Consider the following 25,803-nt stretch of genomic DNA (forward strand, 5'->3'; position numbering starts at 1 on the left):
AAACAACAAAATTATTAAAACTTTCGCTAAAAATTAGGAAAGCAGGAAATAAATATGAGAAAAAATATAATCTAATTCAAAATATTAAAGGTGCTGTATGTATTTTTTATTTTTTTTTGTTGACGTTACTAAAGCAGAAAAATACCATAATATGTTTGCAGATATTTAGGAAATATGCTAAGTTTATATACTTTTTTCTCTGAAAAACAACGCTACAGCCATCTATTCAACTTTGATAATGGGCGTTCTGTTTTGGAAAGTCTGCTCTTTTTTTTTTTTTTTTTGGTTCATGTGATTCCACCCACTACCAATTTACCCAATAGTATTCTGACACCCCAAGTTGCCAGTTGGTGGACATAACAACATAGCATATTGCAAACGATCTGGGTCAGAGATCGCAGATTCTACTTGACCTAAAGAGTATCGGCATCCATCTAAAAATCAATCTAAGCTCTATGATCAGAGATATATTGAAAGTGTAAGGCTCATCACCTTTTGTTGCCGATTGCACTCATTTGTGTTGTGTGTCCTCAATCTGCCAACCGTCGTGAGCATAGTCTGAGGAGGAGGGGCGGGAGAAACAACCACCAACAAATAAATTAAAATCAATACAAATCACTTACCATCTAATAATATAAAATACACCACCTTTAACAAAAACTATAATATTATCTCAATGATACTAGTATAACACTGGAATTGACTTAGGCTAGCTAGAAACAAGCTATCATGTTTCAAAACCAGCTTAAAACCATTTAACAGAGCTATCACACAGTGAAAAATCTGTAGGAAGCAATCCAACCATTGTACCCGTCTGCTAGCCCTCTTTATTTCACTATTGAGGGCTGATCAACATGTGTCTGTCACTAATGGAAATGCAGAGGAGGCTGATTTAAATGAGGTGGGGAAGGTGAGGTATGTTTGTGGGTTAAAGCTCCTGGCTTTGCGCTTGTTGTTTTGAAGAAGTGAGCGAGTGAGCAGTACCTGTACTTCCTCTCTCTCTCTCTCTTCCTTTAAAATCTGGTGCTCTCATGTTTCAACATTCTGATTTTGGGGAGCGTACTGGCCCCCCTGTACCCGTACCCCTGGTGCTGCTCCTCCAGTCATTGAGCTGTGCTACTGGATGGAGAACTTCCACTGGAGCTGGAGCTGGTGGAGCCACTGTCTTCAAAGATGGAGATTTCGATCTGGACAGCCACAGTCAAGGGTTAAATGCTGCGATGTTGAAATATAACAGTGCTAGTATGAAAAATGTAAATACTGTATTAAAGACCCATTTCAATTGTTTAATGGGTATTCTTTCTTGTAATGTTGTATTTCCTTTTTAATTAGGACATTTGGGCAAATATATCAATGGGTTCATCAGCCAATTTGAGGTGGCGTCATTTTACATTTATGCATTTGGAAGACGCGTTAATCTAAAGTGATTTACATTACATTCAAGTTACACATTTCATGCAATCGAACCAATAAATTAGTGTTCCTAATTTTAAGTTTCTGTTTGCTTCATGAAATCTTAATTATATTTTATTTAACTTGTATTAATCAAAATTGTTCATATATAATTTAGAAATATTATATCACTTTATATTATAAAGTCGTTATTTTTGTTTCCCTCGCTTACAAAAAGTATTCTCGTCACTTCATAACATTACGGAACCACTGATGGCAGATGAACTGTTCTGACAATGTCTTTCATACTTTTCTGGACCTTGACAGTGTATCTTACTTGGCAGTCTATGGGACGGTGACAAGCCTCCTGGTTTTCATCCAAAATATCTTGAATTGTGTTCCAAAAACGAACGAAGCTTTTACAGATTTGGAACGACACGGAGGTAAGTGATTAACCCTCTGGGGCCCCAGGGTGTTTTGGGGGCCTAGAGAAGTTTTTACATGCCCTAATATTTGTGTTTTTTTCAGTTGCTTATAAACATATAAATGGCTAAAGTCTAATAACACTGTAATCAGCACAAACTGGGCTATAATAATATGTGAGCAGCATGTATGTACATGATTGTGTTTTTGAAAAAGCAACGTTTATACATGGTTAGTGAAAAACTAAAATTTTGAAGTCACTGAAATAAGGCAATAAAACACCTAGAGAACATTTGCTCACAAGAATTTTGAGAACAGATTTTGAACCCTAGAGTTTTTGCTTCAAAATGATGTGAAAATCATCTTGATTACTCGCTCACAGAAAACAATATATTAATTTACATTTTTTAAGACACTTTTTGTGTAGGAAAGGTATATGCGAGAAGGCGTCAACTATCATGCATAATGCTGTGATTCACACCTGCATAATGAGCCTTTCAGCCAGGTATGTGACTGAGAGGGAAGAGTTACAAGAAAGAATCTGAGGACAAAATGCATTTTGTATATATATATATATATAATATATATATATATATATATATATATATATATATATATATATATATTAGTTTTTACTTAGAATATATTTAGCTATCACACAAAATAACTTGAGATTGACTTGGGAGTGCAGTTAAACGGTCTATTAGGAACAATCAAAGTTGACTTTTAAGCATCACTACTCCAGTCACCTGATCCTTCAGAAATCATTCAAATATTCTGATTTGCTGCTCAAAAATTATTATTATTATTATTATTATTATTATTATTATTATTATTATTATGTTAAAAAAGATCGGAGGAGATTTTTTCAGGTTTTTTTGATGAATAGAAAGTTCAGAAGAACAGCATTGTTTTTAATATGATAAATGTCTTTTTCATCACTTGTGTGCTAAATAAAAGTTTTATTTTCTATATATACTGACTCCAAGCTTGTAAATGGTATAGTGAATATTGTTACACTGTGAGTAAAACTGGAGTAATGATGCTGAAAATGTAGATTTGATCACAGGAATAAATTAAAATTTTAAATATATTCAAATAGAAAGCAGTTATTTTAAATAGTAAAAATATTTCACAATATTCCTGCTTCAGCAAATGCAAATGTATGTATTTTGGATCAAACAAATGCAGGCTTGCTGAGCAGAAGAGAATTCTTTACAAAAACATTAAAAATCTTTTTTTTTGTTTATTTTACATTTTGAAGAGACTCATGGGAGTGTGGCCCTCACTTGGTCTTAGCTGTGTTCCAGGTTCCTGAGTGGGCTGATTATTTGCATTGGCTCGCTTTGCAACGGGTTCTTTTGCACTGTTATCCTTCCTCACATCTGAAATAAAAAAGTAAGCATGCTATTTACACAAATAAACTACAGTATTAACATTATTGTGATGGCCACTGATAATAATACTAATTTACAGAAAAAAAAGAACACAGTTGCCACATAGCACACATATTATCAGTGATATTTACAGATTACTTAATACATTTACACCTCAGAGGATCCCGGGTATAACACATTCCATTTCCATTTAATCAATTAACATAGAAGATTCTTATATCCAAAGCGTCTTACAGTGCATTCAGGCTAACATTTTTTACATAACATGTGTTCCCTGGGAATCGAACCCACAACCTTTTGCACTACAACTGAGCCACAGGAACACATTCAAAATATTTACACCAGAGTAGATATTTATGAACAGAAGCTTAGTTACATTCATAAACACAAGCATGCTTTGTATGTAGGCCTATACAATATATATAAACATATATGGCTATATTCCTGAAAAGAGAATAACCTATCACAGTAAAGTTTTGTCTAACCATTCTTACTGACATTAGGCTAGTAACATTATATATATATATATATATATATATATATATATATATATATATATATATATATATATATATATATATATATATATATATAGATATCATATTGCTGTTTATGTTATAGAACATAAAAAAAAAAACATCCTGGCATGGTGAGACATTTAGATGATGTGAATGAAACTTTATAATGTTTCACTTGATTATACATTTAGTCAGGAATCAAAGTTTGAAAAAAGTCTAACTAGTAAAATGTGTACAAGTTATGTGAAAACTAATACAAGTAGGATAATAAAAAAAAGACTTACTCTTATTTAGGATCTCTGCTTTATGAAGTCGCTGCATCAATAATCTAAAGCTTCTTGAGGTGAATTCTTTCTTATTTGTCACAGCGAGTCTTTTCTGCGGTGAATTCAGTCTTATTCCTCTCAGCACAAAGCGAAAAGTAAAATGTAAAAAACTTGCTGCTTTGTTTGCTGTTATAGGGGCGTTTACACCCCACACGCTTCACGTGGACCATTATAATATCAATAGCGCGCTTGGCGCGTAGTCGTGGTCGCATTAGATATAATGAAGAGAGACGTGAAAGACTGGACATTGCGTTGGTTTCATATAGATTACTTTATCACAGAATATTTGTTTTTGGTAGCACTTGCTTAGTTTAAAAGTAGACATGCCAAGCTTTCTATAGATATCTCTCTCATGTCTCTTTGTTGAGTATTTGCTGAGTTACAGTTCATTTTAATTACGTGTTTCTAAATGAAGATCAACGCAGACCAAGGCTGCAGACAGCGCAACCTGTTTGTTTTCTTTATTTTATAAATGCACAAAGTTTTGTTGTTATTATGTGTGTATACAAATAAAAGTAGACCCTTTACAGATTTGATAAATGTATTGCTCTTATCTGTACGATCAAAACTAAAAGTATAATTTAAGTTATTTTCGGCTTTATCAGGAGATTATGCCACAAAACGCATATCTGAGTTTGTCGACCCCTAAGGGTTAATGACAAAATTTTCATTTTGGGATGGAGTATCCCTTTAAATGCTGTTCTTTTGACCTATCTATAAAAATAAATAAATAAATAAAAAATTTAAAATTAACCGTTTCCACAAAAATATTAACCAGCACAGCACAAACTGCTTTCAACATTGATTATGATGATGATGATGATGATGATGATAATAATAATAATACATTTTTGTTGAACACCAAATCAGAATAGAATAATTTCTGAAGAATATTGTGAGCCTGAAAATTGGAGTAATTTTGCTCAAAATTCAGCTTTGCCATCACAGGAATAAATTACATTTAAAAACATATTCAAATAAAAAACAGCTATTCTAAATTGTATTAATATTACAGTTTTTACTGTACAAATAAATGCAGCTTTGGTGAGCACAAGAAACTTCTTTCAAAGACATTAAAAAATCTTACTGACACCAAACTTTTTAACGGTGGTGTAATTACAATAAATGTTTGTTTTGTAAAGTACACGTAACATTTAGATGGCCTTAAGGTTGATAGACATGCCCTTAAAGCCACATAACCCAAATTTGGACCTTAAAAAAGTTAAAGATGAGAGTTGGACAGATGTTAAAGGCATTCCCTCCTAATAAGAAACTTAGACCTAATCAGATGTTGAGAGTATGCAATATTTTGCAAATGTGGTAGCATAGCAATAATGGAATTTAAACCATCAACTGATTCATTTAATTTAAGTTGAAAATGTATTTCCTATGAGCTAAACCAAAGCTCTGTGATGAGTTACTGGTGGTCAGTGTGGTAGGAACTGAATGGCAGCTATTGTTTGCCCATTGCTCCTAAGGTGACAGATGGTTGGATTGTGCAGGACTGTGAGCTGATGATGGGCTGCCAAAGCCAGCCGGGCCTGCAGTCAGCGGGAAGAGGGAGGAACGGTATTGCCAAGCTAGCTTGATGGTTCACTGGATAGCTTTCCCAAAAGGAATCACCCAAAATTATGGGATCCAAAGAATAATATGTTCCTGAAGGAACTTTTGGAAGTGCATACTGTCATACCTGAAGACTGCGGATATATAATAGACAATGAGAGAAAGGGGACACACACTAGTTCTTTAAAAGATACTTCAATTTCATTATGCATGCCAATTTAATATATATCAGGAAAAAGGGGAGCCAAAAGAATAATCAAAAAGGAAATGGGTTGCTAAGGCAACTAATAGACCATTGGGGTACATGCAGTGCATGAGCCTGATCTCTGCAAAGTGACATGCATTCATCCAGGCATCAATAGATTTGACAGGAACAATGCAGCACCATCTCATATGGTGAGGTGCTTAGAAACAATTAGTCTAGTTCACTTTGACCCAACAAATGGCAACATTTCAAACCTTCTTTGCCTGTTGAATTTTTAATGTGAGAAACATTTTCAAACTGCTTCAACAAATACAGGCTTTACACACTGATCTGACAGAAGCAAATTAACTGTAATTTGGTTGTAATTTGTAGGAATTATGGTTACAATCTTGGAATTTTAAATAATGTTTAAACAGGATAACTTTCATTAATGACACAGTTTGGGTTAAATGTGCACTGGAAGCAAGCAGTGTAATGTGATGTGACAAAACTAGATTGTTCCCTTTTTGATATTTTATTTTCTTGGCCAGCTGATTTTCTTCTATATTAAATCCCACTGAAGGATATTCAGTCTGGCTTTGAATATTAATGGCTTCAAACTCCAGCTGTCAAACAGTTTAAGTGTCTTTAATCTGCTTTAAGTTTAAGTTTACTTTAAGTTTGTCCTGACAAATGTTTCTTTTTTTTTAAGATATTGTGTTTCCAATCAGTTCTGGCCTTAGACACTTTTTGGTCTCACAGTTTCCTAGCTACAACCACAGTGCTGGAAAATGGAAAGAAACGCCTACAAAAAAAATGCTAATTTTCCTTTCTGCTTTTTATCAACATATCAAAGTTTCACCTCGGCTGAACTGCTAAAGATGCCATGATATTCTTTGTACAGTATGTGACTCTTTTGAAAATGATGCTTCCCATTTTGGAAAGAACAGAAGACACACAACCACAATTGTGTTGACTGGTCTCATTTTTTTTTTTTTTTTTTTTTTGTGGAATATCAGAAGTGAAAGGAAACTAAAAAGTCTAAAGAAACTAAAGCTAAAAGAGCAATGTCTTTTCAGCAAGCAAATAGGATAAGTCATCAGTCCACAGATCATGCTTTGCTCTTTCAAGGTTGTGCCAACACTTCAAAAAAACATCCAGACTGTTTGCAAAGGATACCACTCTCATGCCTCTCTCGATGGGATCTGTGAGGAGCAAACCTCTGGGTGCATAGATCTTCTCATTCTGCTCCTGAATATACATGCTGATCTTTTTCAGTATCTGTGGGGTGTCAGAGAAGAGACACTGCAGTGAGAAGGAAGAAAAAAGTTATTGTAATTACTCTATAGTGGTCCTTTAAAGTTAGCTTAAAATAAACACAGACTCCATTTGCTTTATTAATACACTTTTTTTTTTTAGGTCTTACTGTGCATAAATTAACTTTCTTTGCTAGCTGACATTAATCCCTCATTATTTTTCCACTGCTCCCCTTCAATCACCTGCCTCCATTCTGGTACTTAAAGGTGCTGTATGTAGGATTAATACCGAGTGGTTGAACTAGGTATTGCAGTCCAAATTCAAAATATTGGAGAGGGTTATTTTCACCCGGCCCCTCCTACTCAGACGCAGGTTGACAGATTGGCGACCCAAACAGGAACGAGTGCACTTGACAATGAATGAAATTAAATACTCTGTGTTTTCTTGCCAACTGGCAACCCGGGATGCCGAAACACAATTGGGGATAAACTGGCAGTGGGCGGGTTTCACAAACCAAAACAAGACATTCCGGCCGGAACACACATTTTCAAAGGAGAATACTTGACCGTAACATTGTTTTTCAGATAAAAAAATATTAAAATATCATCATTCTTAAAAAACATCAAAAAACATATTATGGTATTTTTATGTTTTAGCAGAGTCAAAATCTTACATACAGCACCTTTAACACCCAATTTTCTCAATTTAATCAATTACAATGGATAAAATTATGTTTGTCCTTACATTTATTTTCTTATTGAATATTATTTAAAGAAAGGTTAAATGTTAAAAAATAAAGTACTTTTGTAATTGTACTGTACTAACTGTACTGCATAATTGTACTAAAAATTAACTGTATTTCATTAACAAAATAATATTAATATAGCAAATTACTTTTTTATTTATATAAATTTTTACTACAGTTTTTAACCGTAATGGAACTTACTATTAACCAGTTTTTATCATAACATTTTTAGTCTTTTAACGTTAAAATTAGGTTAAGTTTTTACAGTTTATTTAAAAATACATTTAAATGTTTATACAATTAAAATTAAGTATTTTTAAAGATAATTACAAATAGATTATATAAAAACAATAGAAAAACAAGTCTATAGCATTGTAAAGCTAAATAAATGCTCATTATTATATTGTATACTGTCAGAGCCAGTTGTGAAAACATCAAAGCTGTATAACAGTAGTTTATTTAGATTACTCAAGTTTATTTGTTTGACTTCTCAAGTGAGCATTGCAAAGGCTGTCTGTGTTTCTCTACCCCAGTGGGGTGAAACTGTGCATCACTTTGCTACGCTTTGACTTCCACTCTACAAAACCGGCCATGAAAAGGGACAAGATGTTTGTAATAAGGGAGAAAATGAATCTGTTCTGAGTTCAGTTGCCATGAACAAACTTCAGGATGAGCAATGACTCACAGAAGTAAATCCAACACATGCTGCTAATATGCTACTTGGCACAACCCAAAGTGAAATATGTTTTTCCAGAGCAAAGTGTACAAGTACACTTTTATCCAAAAACTTACATTAATTTATCATGAAAAAAATTCCATGTAAATATGCAGTGACCAAAAAAATAACAAAAACAAACAAAATAAATTCTTCATCACAACAAATAAAACATCATAATAAAGTATTGAGTGGAAAGTTGAATTGAAAAATTAACATGAATATCTTACTGTTTGGTATGTTGACCTTGAGCTTTACTCACAGCAGCACTTAAGCTGCATAAAGGTTCATTTACATTGATTCATTTAGCAGACTATTTTAGGCAAAGCAGCTTACATTGCATACACTGTATTGATGTATGCATTTGCTGTGATTTAAACCCATGACATGACATTGGTGTTGCTATAACTTCATAACTTAAAAAAAAAAAATAAAGAAAATTTAAATCCTATAACTTCCTTTATTTAAAGATTTAAATTAGATTATGAATTCCTGATTTGCAGTACACTCTTAGATTTTTGGACCTGAGCTGATACTAGCTGTTATTCTGGGTCTTACAGTGTTTTATTTTCAATGTCTTTTAAATAGGCAACAAAGTGCAACAGTCAGATTCCAGAAAAGTAATAATCTCCCCTCATTTTCTCCACTGAGAAATTTATTTTTTTGTGATAACCTTTATATAATGAGGTACAATGAGCTCTGAAGATGTTAAGCAATGATTTATGAATCCAAACCAGCACAATAGTAACTCTCTATTCCCATAAAGCACTGCAGATGGCATAAAGTCAATATGACTTTAGAATTTTTGGAAAATGAATGCCAAATATATCACTGGAAGCAAGGCAACTTAAAAATTGGCTTGCCATTTTTGCACATATTTTTGAAATAATGACTGCTCACTTTTTATAATAATAACAATAACAGTAAATATATCTATAATATAATATTATAAATATATCTATAGTAAATATATCTAATATATAAATATAATTATTTCCTGAACAGCATGCTGTTACATAATGAGGAATGGAACTTGAACATATGGAATGAAATTCTGATTTGGAATGAAAGAATGAAACTGAATATATGGAATGAAAGTCAGAATATATGGAATGAAATATATTTATTGCACATTGTATATATATATACACTTATATATAGCGTGACATACATGCTGCGTGCACGTGGTACGAAAAAATTGGTCTGTGCAATGAATACATTTACTGTAGTAGCTTGCATGTGATAATTTTGCATGTGATAATTTTGCATGTGTGTTCTGCTCTCTGTTGCCATCTACTGGTTATAGTGGTAATTTGATGTCATTTTAATTTTAAAGGTGTTTGTTTTCCACCTGAAGGCAGAAATCGTCCACTAAAGCATGGTACATGTTCCATGTTATCTTTGTGAATTAAAATGAGAAATCACAATCACAATCACAATCACATCTCACATCTTATTTTTGTCCTGTCCATTGCTATGGTTATCACTTGAGTTATCAATCACTGCTATTTCGATTTCAGGGATTCCATGACTAATAATATGGGGAGGCAACAGTATATCTGTGTGTGTGTGTATGTAAATCTGAGATGTTTTTATTGATTCATTTAGATTTTGCAATGGAAATGCGGATTTCCAATGTGTGTAACACACAGTGCTGCTAGAAAGAACGAAAGGTCATTTTGTGATTTACGGTCTTGAGGCTTGACATGTGACAGTGCAGCATGCTCTAAATCTTTGTCTCCACTGCCCTGACGTGTGTGCAATCACTCGTCTTTGATGAGGAAGATGCTTATCATGCTAGCCTAGAGCATGAGAGAACTCATCCGTGTCCACTCATGTGTGGCCTTCTTTCAGCTGGAGTGGCAAACAAAAGTGTTCATCATGGGTGGGAGCAGTTTATCAGAGTTCTCCATTAAAGTGGGCATTTTTCCTGTCTGGAGTTTACAAAAAACGATCTGAAAAGGCCTGATGTGACCTCGGATTTTCACAATGCATGAACAATGTCACTTTTCAAAGATGTTAAAGCATGAAGACAAATTTAGTACAAGAGAGACTTTCAACTTTATGTCCACTCTATCTCAGTCTCAGTGCAGGTGAAGCACACCTGTGTGGAGTAATCTGCTGGCCTTTGGAAGTATATCGCAGCACTAAAATCCATGTTATGATTTGGTCAGATATGCCCACTGGTGGACAGGTGCTCAACCCAAGGGAACTACTGTCTAAGTAGGGTGTATCTACGCATATCAAACCTCATCTCAATTTTGTTTGCATGCTATTCAAAGAGAGTGATTAACATCTGCCACTGCAAACATGTATGGTCAGATTCAAATGGGTTGGCAGATCAAAATCTTCAAACTTTCTAATGTTTTGGTTCTGTGTGAATCCTTGGGTGACCAGGCCTGAATGCTTGTCTTTGATCTTCAAAGGCACTCATGGTTTGGAGCTGTTCTCAATCTTACATCTCAGGACTGGCTTCTTCATGAATGTTAAGTGTATTGTAAATGAAACAGGAGAAGACTTTATCTTGATACCTTTTCATAGCGTGTCTCCATGCACAGGAAGATGATGTAGGCTGTAGCACAAGCCAGGCAGCCTTCCAGGTAGGACTGACCACCAATCTTTTCAGCCTCTGCATAATAGCAGTTGAGCGTCTTCAATGTTTCTTCAAACAGGCTCCTCTCGATCTGCGCAGAGCAGTCAGTTTAAACTCAGCAAGCTTGCCAGTGGATCCACTGCAGAATGGGTGCCATCAGAATGAGAGAAAACATCAGAGTAATCCACAAATCACTCACACGACTCTAGTCCATCAATTAACGTCTTGTGAAGCAAAAAGCTACAAACATTGCGATCCATCATTAAGATGTTAAAACTTCAAACCATTGCTTTGTGCTAAAATTTGACTCCTCGATCCATAATACTGCTTTCTACAATGAAAAAGACGTCTGGCCTGAAACAGGAGAAATTTGTTTCTTACAAACACATTGTGACAACAAAAGATGTTAACTGATTGACTGGAGTGTTGTGGATTACTTGTGGATTATTGTGATGTTTTTATCAGATGTTTGAACTCGCATTCTGATGGCACCCATTCACAAGAAAAGCTCTCTTTGTGAACAAGTGATGTACTGTAATGCTAAATTTCTTCAAATCTGTTCCAAAGAAGAAACAAACTTATCTACATCTTGGAAGGGCTGAGGGTAAGTTCATTTTTAGCAATTTTTTTTTTCCTTTCATTTAAACTATTCCTTTAAGACTGAGGCAATCAAAAGTCTTAAGATTAAAGCAATGCCACATGGGATGACTGTGCGACCACATAAATGGCAGTAATACATCAGATGTGTCCCCGAACCTTCATTTGAATCTCACCCTGCTGTCCAGCTCTGCGGGGAACTTGGTCTGGAATTTGCAGATGGTGCTGTCTCTGTAGTCTCTCTGAATGAAGACTTTGGTGGCCAGAGATGCACTGTGACGCAGCTCCTGAAGGTTGTGAAACTACAAATAGACACAAAATACATCAGGAATGTCTCAAAAGGGGGCGCTCATGAGCACCTTTCTGGAACTTAAAATGACAAATGGCACAATCACTTGGCCATTGATATGACTAGTGCCTTGTATGTACATAATTTTAAACATTTTTCATGTAAATCATTACTTGCACAGTTAAATCATTGTACATGTGGATGAGAATTTGTGATTTGACACTTAAAATTGAGAGGGTCCTGACAGTATGACATTGTTTCAATTTATTTAATGATTTACGTTTCTATCTCTTCCAATACACACAGAAAACCTAATGATAGAGACTGGTCCTACATCAAGAGTCTATCAAAATGAAAAATGGACATGGGCTTCTGAATAAATAATATTTTAAAATATGAAGGAATAATGTATGCATGTTTATAAAATCCAGGCCAGAAAAAAAGACCGAGCATCAATCAAAAGAAGGAAAAGAAACACTCAATGAGTTGTTTTAGGACTTAATGTGTAAAACCCATCTTCACCAGCTCTGGAAACATCATGAAATAGTTTTAGAGAGCCAAGAGAGAGAGAATGAAACCTGATAGATCCAAGATGCAAATCCAGCTCTAATGACCATTTGCTGTGTCCCATTTCTCCTGATTCTCCAATTGACAATACAGTCAGACAGACATATTCCAGTACTCAGTCTGTCTACAGTGGCTGCTGGCAAAAATGTGTTTCCTGAATTTCATTTTCAAATAATAATAATAACTACATGAATTAAGAACAGAATGCAGCTTTCTGTCTGTGTATATCACCTAACACACTGTTAGCAATGCATCGGTTTCCTTCTTTCAAGACCTTGTTTCTCTCTTGTAAACAAAGCCATATTTTAACAGATAAAAAAATAAGACAAGGCTCACAGCTTTATTTTCAGCAAAAATTAATTGGCCTCACAGTTGCAGTCTCATTACTGTAATTGCTGAAAGCTTTGATGCCAAAGTCAATCTCAAAAAAAAAGTGAAAGTGACGTGACATTCAGCCAAGTATGGTGACCCATACTCAGAATTCGTGCTCTGCATTTAACCCATCCGAAGTGCACACACACAGAGCAGTGAACACACACACACACTGTGAACACACACCCAGAGCAGTGGGCAGCCATTTTATGCTGCGGCGCCCGGGGAGCAGTTGGGGGTTCGATGCCTTGCTCAAGGGCACCTAAGTCATGGTATTGAAGGTGGAGAGAGAACTGTACATGCACTCCCCCCACCCACAATTCCTGCCGGCCCGAGACTCGAACTCACAACCCTTCGATTGGGAGTCCGACTATCTAACAATTAAAAAACCACTTCAAAAAAAAATATTTTATCATGTAGAAATTGCTATTTATGAGTTAAAAATCCATTTTAAAAACCTTATCCCATAATCACTAATGACTGGAAAAGTAATGTTAATTGGTCATTAAAGGAGCCATGTGTAATGTCTGGCAAAAAAATCAAGTCATACTCCACATTCCATACCAGATGGGGGCAGTATGCCTCAATAAAGTGAATTGGTCTACTCTAGAGTAACAAACGAGAAACGGCATAGTCTCTATGCTCCGCCCCTACCTTTACAACAACCCTAGAGCCATAGCCGAAGCCTAAAGGACGTTTTGTGCCTCCAGAGGAACGTTGGGTGATGTCAAGTGATTTTGAAACATGACATCTTCAAGCTACTCCCCTTCACCTTTACCAGTGATATGTTCATATTCGTTTTGTTCATATTACATTTTGAATTGTATATACACATTATTTGAATTAAATTAATTTGACAGACAGCATTCTGTCAACATCATTGGTCAACATCAGACAGCTGATGTTGACCAAGCTAGCGCCAACCAACGTAACCAGAGCTGCCAACTCTCAAGCATTCACCGTGAGACACACGCAATTGACTCTTTTCACACGCTTTCAAAAACTTTGACCGCTCTGAATATAGTGAGTGAGTGCGCGCGCGGCCGGGGCGCGCTCTCTCTCTCTCTCTCTCTCTCTCTCTCTCTCTCTCTCTCGGGTTCATTATCATCGAAGACATTTCAAGCTTCTTAGGTAATGTTACATTTTAGCATCAGCTTGGTAGAGACGGGCTTGGTAGATAACAGGTGAAAACCGGATCGGATCTGTGGGTAAAGTTATAGCTAGCTTACTATCAAACGCAGCTACGGTTAGCCATCGCTAACATTAGCACGTTTATCGAGCAGCCTTCGATACATTTCTATGTTATAACTTCCCGAAAAAAAATACGCAAAAAATATATAAAACAAACTTCTAGCGAAATACTAACAGCATCTTACTTACCAATCCAAAGAAATGGTGCAAGTTCGGAGTCGAAGCTCATTTCTTTCAAGTCCATCAGTTGTCTCCAGCGATGGAAAGCAGTGCCGATGTTTACTCTGTTTCGGCTCCTTTTCTTATCGGATTTGATTTGTGATTCCGAGCGCGGTTGCTTGACATCAGCTTCAAGTACGCCCACAAGCCGTGCGAGTTATTCGTGTATTGCAGGGTTGGCTGGTGGTTATGTTGCCCGCATACCGCCTCCCATGGCCGAAACTGGTATTACGACACCTGTCGGGCCGTGGCTAGTAATGCTAATGCTAATTAAGGTTGATATCTCTGCAGCACTATAACTTGACATTTTTTTAATGACATCATCGCCCTTATTTCTTCTCATTCTTTTGATGCGTGTAGGTCATTTTTTGGATATTTTTACCTCAATTTTTACACATGGCACCTTTAAGAGTGTGAAACAAAGAACATTCAGTTCTGGAATTATGTTTTAGTATAACAGAGTATCAGTGTCAAACTATTATAGTTTTAATTAATATTTTGAGTTATTTTGAAAATTTTAATATTATGCATTTTAATTTTTAAAAAAAGTTTTATTAATTTTGTCCTTTTTTAAATGTCTATAATGTTTTTCATTATTATTAGTTATAGTATAGTTATTTTAGTATATCAAGTCAAACTGAATGAAAATAATAAATGTTGCCTTGGCAGCTAGGTGTAGTAAATAATAATAATAATAATAATAATAATAATAATAATAATAATAATAATAATAAATCTTATTATTTTTTTAGTTTATTTAGTTTTTTTCTTCTTCATGGATTTAGCTTTAATTAACTATAACAACCCTGAGGGATTAGAGTTAAAAAGTCTGAGAACCAGATATCTGTGCTCAAATTTTTGCAAGAGTTTACAATCAAAAGTAAGGCGCTACTTGGTTTTAGGAGAAACGTATGAGACAAAAGTTGATAATTAAATGAGGCACAATTAAAGGAGCCACACCTGAGCAAGATTTCATTTACAGGGTAGCAATAAATTCAGCTACATGTTGTCATTATGACTTTGGAACAAATACAAAGTAAGTCAGAATTAGCAACCAAAGGATGGACATGAATGATAATTAGTCTTCACTGTTGCCATGACACACAAAGCCTTTTAGTTCACACCAAATGAGACGAGCCTAATTATCCCTGCACTCCTCCACCGAGGCATCGCTCAGAGAAACTCCAACTCAGGTTGAGGACGCTCATAATAGCTGTTCTGCTGTCTCAAATCCCACAGCAGCTGTTAACATATCCACAAGCAAGTGGCTTATCTGGCCACATGACTATCCACAGCTGAATTTCTCCCAGATATGATAAATTATTCACACTTGGGAGGTCATCTAAACTGTTACAAGAAGAAAAGTCTCACAGTCAGACTTTAGACTGTCAACAAAGTATTGTACAGTTTGAAGCTTATTTTGCTCAAACTGTTTCTACATAATTTTTTTCAGTGTACAACAATAAAGTTTTAACAGACAGTCATTCAAAATTTCATGATTAATTAAATGTGTTACTGTTTCTTTTGTGTATTTGTAACTAATTGTAAAAGTTACTAGCAATTTCTGAGTAAAAACTGTTTCTATATATCTTTTTTTTCAGCGTACAACAATACATTTTTAACAGATAGTCAGATTGGAAGAGGCAATTTTTGCCAGCTCTTGCCATTTCTGTGTCCAATTTGCATCAGACAGTCAGTAAACTGACTGTAGGTGGTTAGTGGGCTTAGGTTATGACTATAAAAAGAGTAACCATCAGATTTCTGTAAGTCCTGAGCTGTCGAATTGGCGAATAAGTCTGAAAGGTGAATGAGGGTACAGTGACATTCCTAAAGTGAGACCATTAGCATCATTGGCCATCACAACTCTCAGCAGTGAGATGGTCACGGGCAATTAATATTCATCAGTTGAGGAAAAGGTTATGAATTTTAATGAAACAGTCTGTCCAGCAGGAACATCTAAGGGGTCAGAGGTTGATTCTAAATGCTGCCAGTATTTCATAAGTAGCTGAGCAGATCTGCAGATGCATATCAGGAAGACAGATGTGTACCTTCAAAACTGTACAGGCTCTCGGGCATTTCCTCTTCCTTCCCTTGTGAATGGGGAAGATGATTTTAAACAGATGTGACAGAGGCAGAACATTTACAGAAATGCTGATGTGCTCTCAAACCCTTGAGAGACACTGTAGAAAAAGGAAAATATAGACTTCTTCAGTGTAATGATGGTTTATAGACCCACATGTTATAAGTGAAGAAGTCCAATTGACTGAGAGAGCAAAACATTTTGGACTCATTACACAGAGAATACACAAGTCAGCCAGCTTATGGACTCAATTTTAAGCAACACATAAAATACACTAAAACCATTCAAATGAAATGTATATCAATCATGTTAGTACTCACTGATACACAGGCCAGCTGCCCAATGTCTCTGAACTCATCACAAATAGATACTGTAAAACTGTATAGAGCTTTTTAGGTTCATTATCTAGACTCACATACACAAGACACCTGTCAAAATATACATGAAACAAAAATAAACACCCTCTAAAAAACACTGGATTAAAAATAACCCAGTTTTTATTTTGACAGGTGTCTTGTGTATGTGAGTCTAGATAATGAACCTAAAAAGCTCTATACAGTTTTACAGTAGCTACTGTATTTGTGATGAGTTCAGAGACATTGAGCAGCTGGCTTCTCGATGTTGGGTTAATTTTACCCAGCAAATTTAGCTGTTTATTTAACCGAGCTAATGGGTTAATCCATTTTTACTATCGTTTTTTTTTATGTTTTGTTTTCTTTTTTACTTCATACATTAATTAATGTTTACAGATGAACTTAAATCCTCTAAACATTTGTAAAATATTCCACACAACCACTGGTTTGCATGATAACATATTTACAGTATAGCATATTTTTATAGCATGTTTACATCTTTTATTGATTTTTCTGAACATTTCTGCCGTATGCACATAAACTGACAGTCATCACTGATAAGCTACTACTAAATATTGCAGAAACTTAATTTTCTGTAAAGTTGCTTCGCAATGATTTGTATCGCAAAAAGCGCTACACAAATAAACTTGAATTGAATTAAATATAGTTTTTAATACATCTTTGTCATTTAACAAACATTAAAATGAAAAATGAAACATTTAGAAGTAATACACATGTAATCGGCCAGTCCCTGTTATCCTTTTTCCACAGTGACAGTGCTGGTTCTCGTGCCCGAGCTGGAATCGTGTTTGGTGGAGAACTGCTAACTTTAGACTGCCGGCCTGCATTTCACTCATAGCTGAAATATGCTGTGACTGCCTGCATACCCTGCCCATAAACAAACAGTAAACAGCTCCAAGGACATATTTTAACATCCAAAATATTTATATTCTGTATCTGTATAAATAAAATCTTTTTTTTTATGCATGGCATCAGGCCTTTCCATCACGCAAAAACACCAATGCGAAAAAAATCATAATGCAAATAATAATAATAGAACAGGACTCACAGGAATTGCTTTGAATTTATATCAAGCATAAAGTACACAAAAGTATTTGGACGATTAACCACATTTAAAAACCTCTCAATCTAATTGCATTAAATAGCAAAATACCAAACCAAGTGGCATAAACTTTTAAAGAAAGACAGCACGAGTACACAAGCAAAACCTTTCATAAATCCTTTTTTTTAAATGATAAAACTATAGATACACTGTTCAAAATTAAGTTTTCGGACTCAAACTTCTATAATCTGGAACAGATTAAATTTGTGTCAAGTATTAGTGATTCTACGCACCATTATGAACAAGCAAGCATTGAAAAGCTATCATTGTGCAGGTTACATTCAGATTGTCACATGTGCAAAACATCTGCCACCTATTAGAGATTGAACAGAAGGAGAACTTCAGAACGATTCAGGAGATATGTAAGATTCATTGAGTGTAAATAGTGCATGGATGCCATGCCTTTAGAAAATGAAGTAGCTCTTGAAAGGGCAGCGTGCCATTCTCTAACCGCTAGCAGAGATGCTGAGTGCACATGGCCTGAGGGTCACATGAAACAAATTACAGGTTGCTTTAGCTGTGACACTTTAAGAGGGTAGAACTCCTTTCTGTCTTGCTAGTTCATTGCTTCTCTTGTCCACCATTTCCCACTCCATTCTTTCTAGATGCAAATATATTTTCATTAAACATTGAGACGGTCTTATAACTGTAAACATATTTCAGATCAGCATACATTTTCTGGTTAGGTCAGTTCAGTTCAATATGAGCAATATGAATGCATTATGGAAATGTTGTTTTACAATCTTGCTTTGTTTTTTTTCTATTCACTTCTAATGAATTTAAGAAATTCTGCAAATTATAGTTAACAAATAACACAAATCAAGAACTGTTCATTGTGTTGTATATAATTAATTAGATTTGGCACAGGGTGCAAGTATGTGGAGACAGCTGTGTTGGATTTAACTACTTGCTATACTCAGGGGATAAAACAGTCCCAGGGCATTTGCTAAATCTTAAAGGGGTGCTATTATGCTTTTTCACTTTTTCAACTTTAGTTAGTCTGTAATGTTGCTGTTTTAGCATAAAAAGATCTGCAAAGTTACAAAGCTCAAAGTCCAATTCAAAAGGAGATATTTTATTTAACAGAAATCACTTTTCAAAAACGAATGACTCGTTTGGGCTACAATGCATATTTTCCGGGATTTGTGATATCACAAAGATCGACAAATGGGACGAGACCTGGTTGAGCTGCACTAGAGAAGGCAACGAGTGCTATCGGAGACACGCTAGTGTTCCCAAGACAGACAAGCTTAGAGTGGTTACAATCATCCGGGTTTAAATCGTGCTCAAATTGATTTGATTTTGACGCATTATTTACACTGAAGCTCGCAGGAGGTGGCTATGATAAGGGGCATGACATTTCCCGACCAGGCGCCGAGTGCTGTCAATCACAACACACACTGGCCCAGCTAACCAATCACAACACAGACTAGCACAGCTAACCAATCACAGTGTATTTCGTATTTCAGAAGGCGGGCTTTCATTTGATGCAGGAACTATTTGAGACATTCATGCCAGACTGGGGAGAGAGGTGTTGTAATAATGTAAAATACGTGAACAATATATGTTTTTCGAACAACCTGGTATGAGAGCCTATTCTAGTACACCCCCAAAACAAAATCAAGACCTTGTAAAAGAGCATAATAGGACCCCCTATTTAAAAAAAAAAAAAAAAAAAAAAAAAAAAAAACATCCTTTTACCATTCTTAAATAATAATAACAATAATTAAAACATTTTAAGTGTGTGTGTGTGTGTGTGTGTGTGTGTGTGTGTGTGTGTGTGTGTGAATTATATAAATGTAAATAATGCTTATAAAGTAAAGAATAGGGTTATTCTAACAATTATGCACATTTAGCAAATCTATTAATGTTATTAAATATTATTACTACTACTACTACTACTACTACTACTACTACTACTACTACTATTATTATTACTATTACTAAATGGCTTCTATTGGACTAAAACAACTCAAAATTACATATTTAAAAATGATTGTATTCTAAAAATCCAATGAAATAATAATAATAATAATAATACAATAGTGTTTTGTCTCACTTTTCTTAATTATATAAATGCTAAAAGTTTTCTTGTAAAGAATAGGGTTAGTCTGGAAAATAAGCACATTATTATTATTATTATTATTATTATTATTATTATTATTATTATTATTATTATTATTATTATTATTATTATATGTTTTTTATTATATTTTTCTTTTTTATTCTAATAATGATATTTTTGATTGTATTTTTTTCACTTTTCTGAATTATATAAAGTCAAAAAAAATTTCTTGTAAAGAATAGGGTTAGAGTTAGTCTGTAGGAAATAAGCAAAATATTACATTGAATACTACTACTAATAATATCAACTACAACAACAAAGGACAAAAACTAGTTTTAAAGATAAAATAAAAATAAATAAATAAATAAATAAATAAAATAAATCTATTTATTTATTGTGTGTGTGTGTGTGTGCCTGGTATGCTCTTTATTACACAAGGATAGTAAATTTTGACATTGTGTGGACATTTGTGGTCCCCATGAGGAAGACAGCTTATAAATAATACAGAATTAAGTTTTTTTTTTTTTTTTTTTTTAATAGAAGTAAGTTTTGTTTTAGGGGAATATAATACTCAATAGTTAAGGTAATGAGATAGAAAATACATTCTGTACAGTATAATACTCATTACGCCAATGGAATGTCTCCTTAAAACATGGAAACTCAACATGTGTGTGTTTGAGAGCAGCTACCAGGCCCTTAAAACACAGCAAATCAATGTGGGAGTATTTAATAGCCAGGCTATGTACTCCTGCAAAAGGGTAAAAACACTGTTGACTTTGGAGTCTCATCTAGACAGATAAATAGCACGCAATACTCCAAAGACTGTCTAATGCAGCAGCTCTGCAGAAAAACAGAAACACATTACACATCAGTTGTCACAGTAGCCCCAGAACATAAAACAACCTGATATTTCCAGCAGTAGTTATTTTAAGGATTAACTTCACTTTGAGGTGCATGTCAAAGAAGAAACTAGAGAGCCGTCTAAAGAAGTCTCAGAGTTTATGGCACCGAATGTTAAACTGACCAGTGAAGCAAACGAAAGTCACTCTGAGCATCCCTGGAACATTCCGATGACTCATTACAATATTTTTTAATGAAAACGAGCTGAATGTAGGACAACAAGACCACAAGATCACCACAAGACCACAAGAGCAAGTGCATGACAACACTTCTTATGACAGCAAAAACATTTTTTTTTTCAGCGAATGTTGGCTAGGTGAGAGTCAAAAATCAGTTTCAATATCCTAGTAAAAGTAAACTCTAGGTTGCTGAGGGATACAATTGTTTCCCTGAATACATTACAAACAGTGGAATCTCATTGTGTATTCTCACTGGAGGAATTTGTCTTGCCTACCTTTTCAATAAACCTGTAAACAAGATGGCTGAGTAAACAGAAAGTGCATGCAATCTATACACGTTTAAATATAAACATTTATTATGCTGTTTGGATATGAGTTGATGATGCATTAAGGATAAAGGGCAGCCAGTCAGAAATTATTCTTAAACAGAGAAAATTAAATTATATTTGGAAGATATGCCATGAGAGAAAAGAGATGTGGATGCTTGTGCATATTAAAAATGCCCATCCATGCTTGCAATCTCTGTTTAATTATGAATGATGCATATAATGTCAACTATGATGAAAAAATAATTTATAAAAACTCTAGAGTATGGCACATGGTTGCCAGGGCATTCCCTTGAGGGTACTAACAATGGAAGTCAGAGAAGGATTTTCTTAGGCTAGTAAATAAATATTGATTAAAACCAACAAAATACTGCAGTATGATTTATTTTATATTAATTTACTAACAACTGATTCAAATAGTATTGATAATGATTTGTCACAATCTCTCCAATCACCAACACATGTCAGTACACTAGGCTATATCAATGAAATTAATTTCACACCAATGATCTAAAGACTATGACCATTAAAAACAACAACAACAACAACAACAAAAGAGCCATTGCAACTTAAATCTACTCACCTACACGGTGTAGATGGAGATCCTTCATTAATTTTGGATTTCATGGATATTTTGCCTAAAAGTTTCTTTTCCCTTGTTGTCTACAGGAAAGCTTGATGACACATTGAAGTGATTCTGAAAGCTGATTTGACTTTAATGTTATCTATGGTAGTCGTGATGTTGGGTTAATTGAATATCTGTTCTGATTGGTCAGATGTTGTCAGTCTAATCTAACAGTTTTGTAAAGGTATTAAAACTCTGTTACCACGTTTGAAAAATTATATTATACGGAATTATATTATATTCTATACATCTGAGTTATGAACTTCAGTTGGTAAACTGATTCAAGAAAATTGTTAACTTTAGATGTGTCCCAATTTGTGAAAAATGTACTTTTAACAGATGTACAGATAAAAAAAAAAAAAAAAAAAAAATGAATGCTGTCATATTCGTTACATCATTTCAAATTTAGATTGTCGCTGTGTTCCGAAATCACACACTGTCTGAGTAGGTACCAAATTTGAATTTGAACTTACTTTGTGACCATTAAAAATGTATGTTGTATACAGTATGAATTTTGGGAGTATGAATAAAAATTCAGATGTACTACATCCTCAATGTGGTTCTGGTTACCAGTGTCTGTGTCTTCGCTTCACTGCCATTCATAAATCCTATCCCGTGGCATTGTAAAATGTCTATCAAACTTCAGAATCCTTCCAGAAGTAGTAGATCAAATACTATGATTTTGTGAGGCTGCTCACTGCAGAGCAAATGGGTGGAGCTTATGTCCAGCTTCCCCTCGCTAAATGTCCAGCAAGGAGAAGCGAATGTAATTTGTGCCTAATGAGTGGCTTTAGAATATCTAACCACACCCTAACCCTAACAAAAACTCTATCCCTCCTCCCCATTAGACATCCGGAGAGGTGGAACTGGAAGTCATGAATGACTCTGCAGTGAGCACCACTTGATGAATTGGAACATACTACTCTTTTTCCACATAGTAGGGACATATTTGATTTTGTTGGGTGTCTTGACAGCGAAAGTGGCTCAACCTATCAGAATTTAGAGTCAATCACTATAGTGAAGGAAAGGCACTGGTTTTGCATTATAGTCTATAATAATATAGTTTTTTGCATTATAGTCTGCAAAATAAACTGATCAACATATCAGTGCTTGTCCAGATTTTTTATAAATAAATTGACACAAATATTTACTTAATTGTATAACTAAATAAATAGTATATTAGAATCATTTTTTACTTATGTTTTTTTTTTTACTTGTTTGTAGAGACAGGAGCACAGCAGACATGGGTTTCCCCGATCAATTGACCAATCAGAATCAAGTATTCCAGAGAGCCGCGTAAAAATACTTTTACTTCAGCATCGGTTGGGTTTTTTTATTCAGTGTATTTGTGTCTCTGTCCAGGGTGCTGAACAATTCGTCAGTCTGTCTGTATCATTCACACTTTTTTCGGTAGATCCTCTGCTTTGACCACAAAATATTCACTTTTGGCTGATTCCAATGGAAAACTCCGTGTCATGTCGACGAAATCAGCCTTTACAGGAAACAGCGTCTCCATTTCTTAGTTGGCTTCTTTGAACGCGTCTCATCTAGAGCGTTTACAGGAAACATCGTGATTCGACCCCACAGCAGGTGTTAAAATAACTTCACCCAAAGCACGCGAATGAAACGGACCCGCTCTCCGCTGTCTGTTCATCTCACACGAAGCTCAAATGAATGCGTTAATGATACTTACCTCTGTCGCCATGATGCTTGACGGTGGTGAATGTGTGGTGGATCTGTCCCGGTGCTGAAATCCTCTCCACTCGTGGGACTAACGGACGGAGAGATGAACGCGCTGGAGAGGGTGGAGCAGCGTCCCACTGATGGAGGAGCGACTGGTACAGAAAGTACAGCTGTGCTTCACTTCATGTCTGAGAGAGAGGGAGAGCAGGATCACCAGAGGAGAATATTACCACATAAACTGGAGTAAAAAGTGCTTCATCAATAAAGGCTCTCCTTTTCCTTTAGACGTTTACAGCGACTACACTGTAAAAATAATAATAATTATTATTTAAATAATTATATAAATATCATTGTTAGATAGAGCTTCTGAAGGTTTACATTTTTACAATCTAGATGCAAGCTATATACATTAATGTTAACCCCTTCAGACCCTGCGTTCATTGAAATGGACATCACATGATATCTTGATTAAACCAATACAATTATACAAGAGCAAATATCAAGTAGATAATTTTTTTTTTTTTTTTTTTAATTCAGGCCTGAAGGGGTTAAGTTTACAGGACCCAGCTAACAAGATTTTTTTGCTAGAGTCCCCTTTAAGTTTATTTCCGAATTAAAAGGTTAGTTCTTAATGTTCTCTTAGTGTTCAAAATGTCCAGACTTTTTAAATGTTTAAAAACATTTTTTTTCTTGGTTATGCAAATATTAGAGAAAACAATAAGGGAACGTTCCATTTAATCATTTTGCAAATATTACGGGAATGTTTTCAATGTTCACTGAAACAAGTAGTAACAAAACAAAACAAACAAACAAACAAACAAACAAACAAACAAACAAACAAAAAAACAGCCTAAATTCAACGTTCCATGAATGAAATATAAATAACATTTTTATACTTGCATTTTGAAAAAGTTATTTAAGAGATTGATTAAATGTTCTATTCTAATGTTCATAACATTGAGATAATCTTGCCAGAGCATTATCCAAGGTTCCGATAATGTATTTAAAAGTTCAAATTAATACAGTGGTATTGCTTGACACTGAAGATTGAATGTCCATGTTATCCATGGTGACTTTCAGCTCCTACTGTACCTTCTGGAAGAAAATAAATCATCCTTGCCATTATAATCTCGAAAACTAAGACAGATATTAAATAAAGGTCCAAGAGGTTGTGCAATATATGATGAAGGTGACCTATGAGTGTATTCACAATGTACAATTCATGTGGATGCAGGAATGTACATATATTGTGTATATACTGTATAGAGATGCAGGTGATGGTGTGCATATTATATTGGATGGATTGATGCCTGATGTAAATTCAAGTCAAAGTATAAATAAATCAAAATATATTTTATCTTAACCTAATAAACATTTAACACCCCATCTGAAATTAAATTCTGACAGGTCTATGGAGAGCTGGCATTTCCCTAAGTCTGTCTGATGCAAAAATATCTTTCTCTGGCGATCATTGTGGTGGCTCAGCCTGAGTCATACATGCATGAAACAGACTGCATAGTTCACAGGAAAGGCAAAGACACTTAAACATTTATTAATTTTGCTGCTGATGTTTGGACACTCATGGGCTTCGACCAAAACGTGGACTGGATAGTAGTCATGTTTTAACCATTAGCATGCATGCCTAATAAAAAAACAAAGCAAAGTGCATGCATATGTATGTTAAAGTTAGCTCTAAATGAACATTTCAAAGCACAAATCTGGTGTAATGCACCATGTAAGACTATAGGAAACCATATCTTACCTAATGGCCTTGACTTGACAATAAGATATTCTTGAACAAAACACACTTGCACTCTGTCCAAACGGGAACATTTGTCACTTTTGATGGAACTTAGAGATAGCTAATCTGATCACACTGGACACAGGACAATACCATCTGCTCCTGTCTCTGATGGAAGACTGTAACTGCATGCTACATAATCATAGCAAAAGAACTTCGCCTTGCATCTAAACAGTAAAACAATTTGTATTACAGGCCCACATGGGCTGACATAATCAAAAAAGCTTATTGCCCAAGGTGTGTACACATTCACGCACACGTGCAGAGATTCAGGGATGATACAAAATGAAATAAAAAAGTGTATACACTAATCACAGCTT

The 25,803-nt window shown here is 34.9% G+C and overlaps 1 protein-coding gene across 2 annotated transcripts; it reads right to left on the bottom strand.

The window, feature by feature from the left end:
- Positions 1–636: 636 nt before the first annotated feature.
- LOC109070611 (golgin subfamily A member 7B-like) lies at positions 637–23,894 on the bottom strand. Of its 2 annotated transcripts, none has more exons than XM_042769598.1 (5): positions 23,693–23,894; positions 11,887–12,012; positions 11,052–11,204; positions 6,983–7,084; positions 637–1,187 (listed from the first exon to the last, which is right to left on the bottom strand). In XM_042769598.1, exons 1-5 carry the CDS (start codon positions 23,702–23,704, stop codon positions 1,104–1,106), a joined length of 477 nt encoding a protein of 158 aa, XP_042625532.1. In that variant the 5' UTR covers positions 23,705–23,894; the 3' UTR covers positions 637–1,103. The 2 variants fall into 2 exon arrangements, with proteins under 2 accessions (XP_042625532.1, XP_042625531.1); XM_042769597.1 differs by lacking the exon at positions 23,693–23,894 and adding an exon at positions 21,958–22,341 and having other exon boundaries at positions 11,870–12,012.
- Positions 23,895–25,803: the final 1,909 nt, after the last annotated feature.

This window comes from Cyprinus carpio, chromosome A13 (genome assembly GCF_018340385.1).
Source record: "Cyprinus carpio isolate SPL01 chromosome A13, ASM1834038v1, whole genome shotgun sequence".
Classification (NCBI taxonomy): Eukaryota; Metazoa; Chordata; class Actinopteri; order Cypriniformes; family Cyprinidae; genus Cyprinus; species Cyprinus carpio.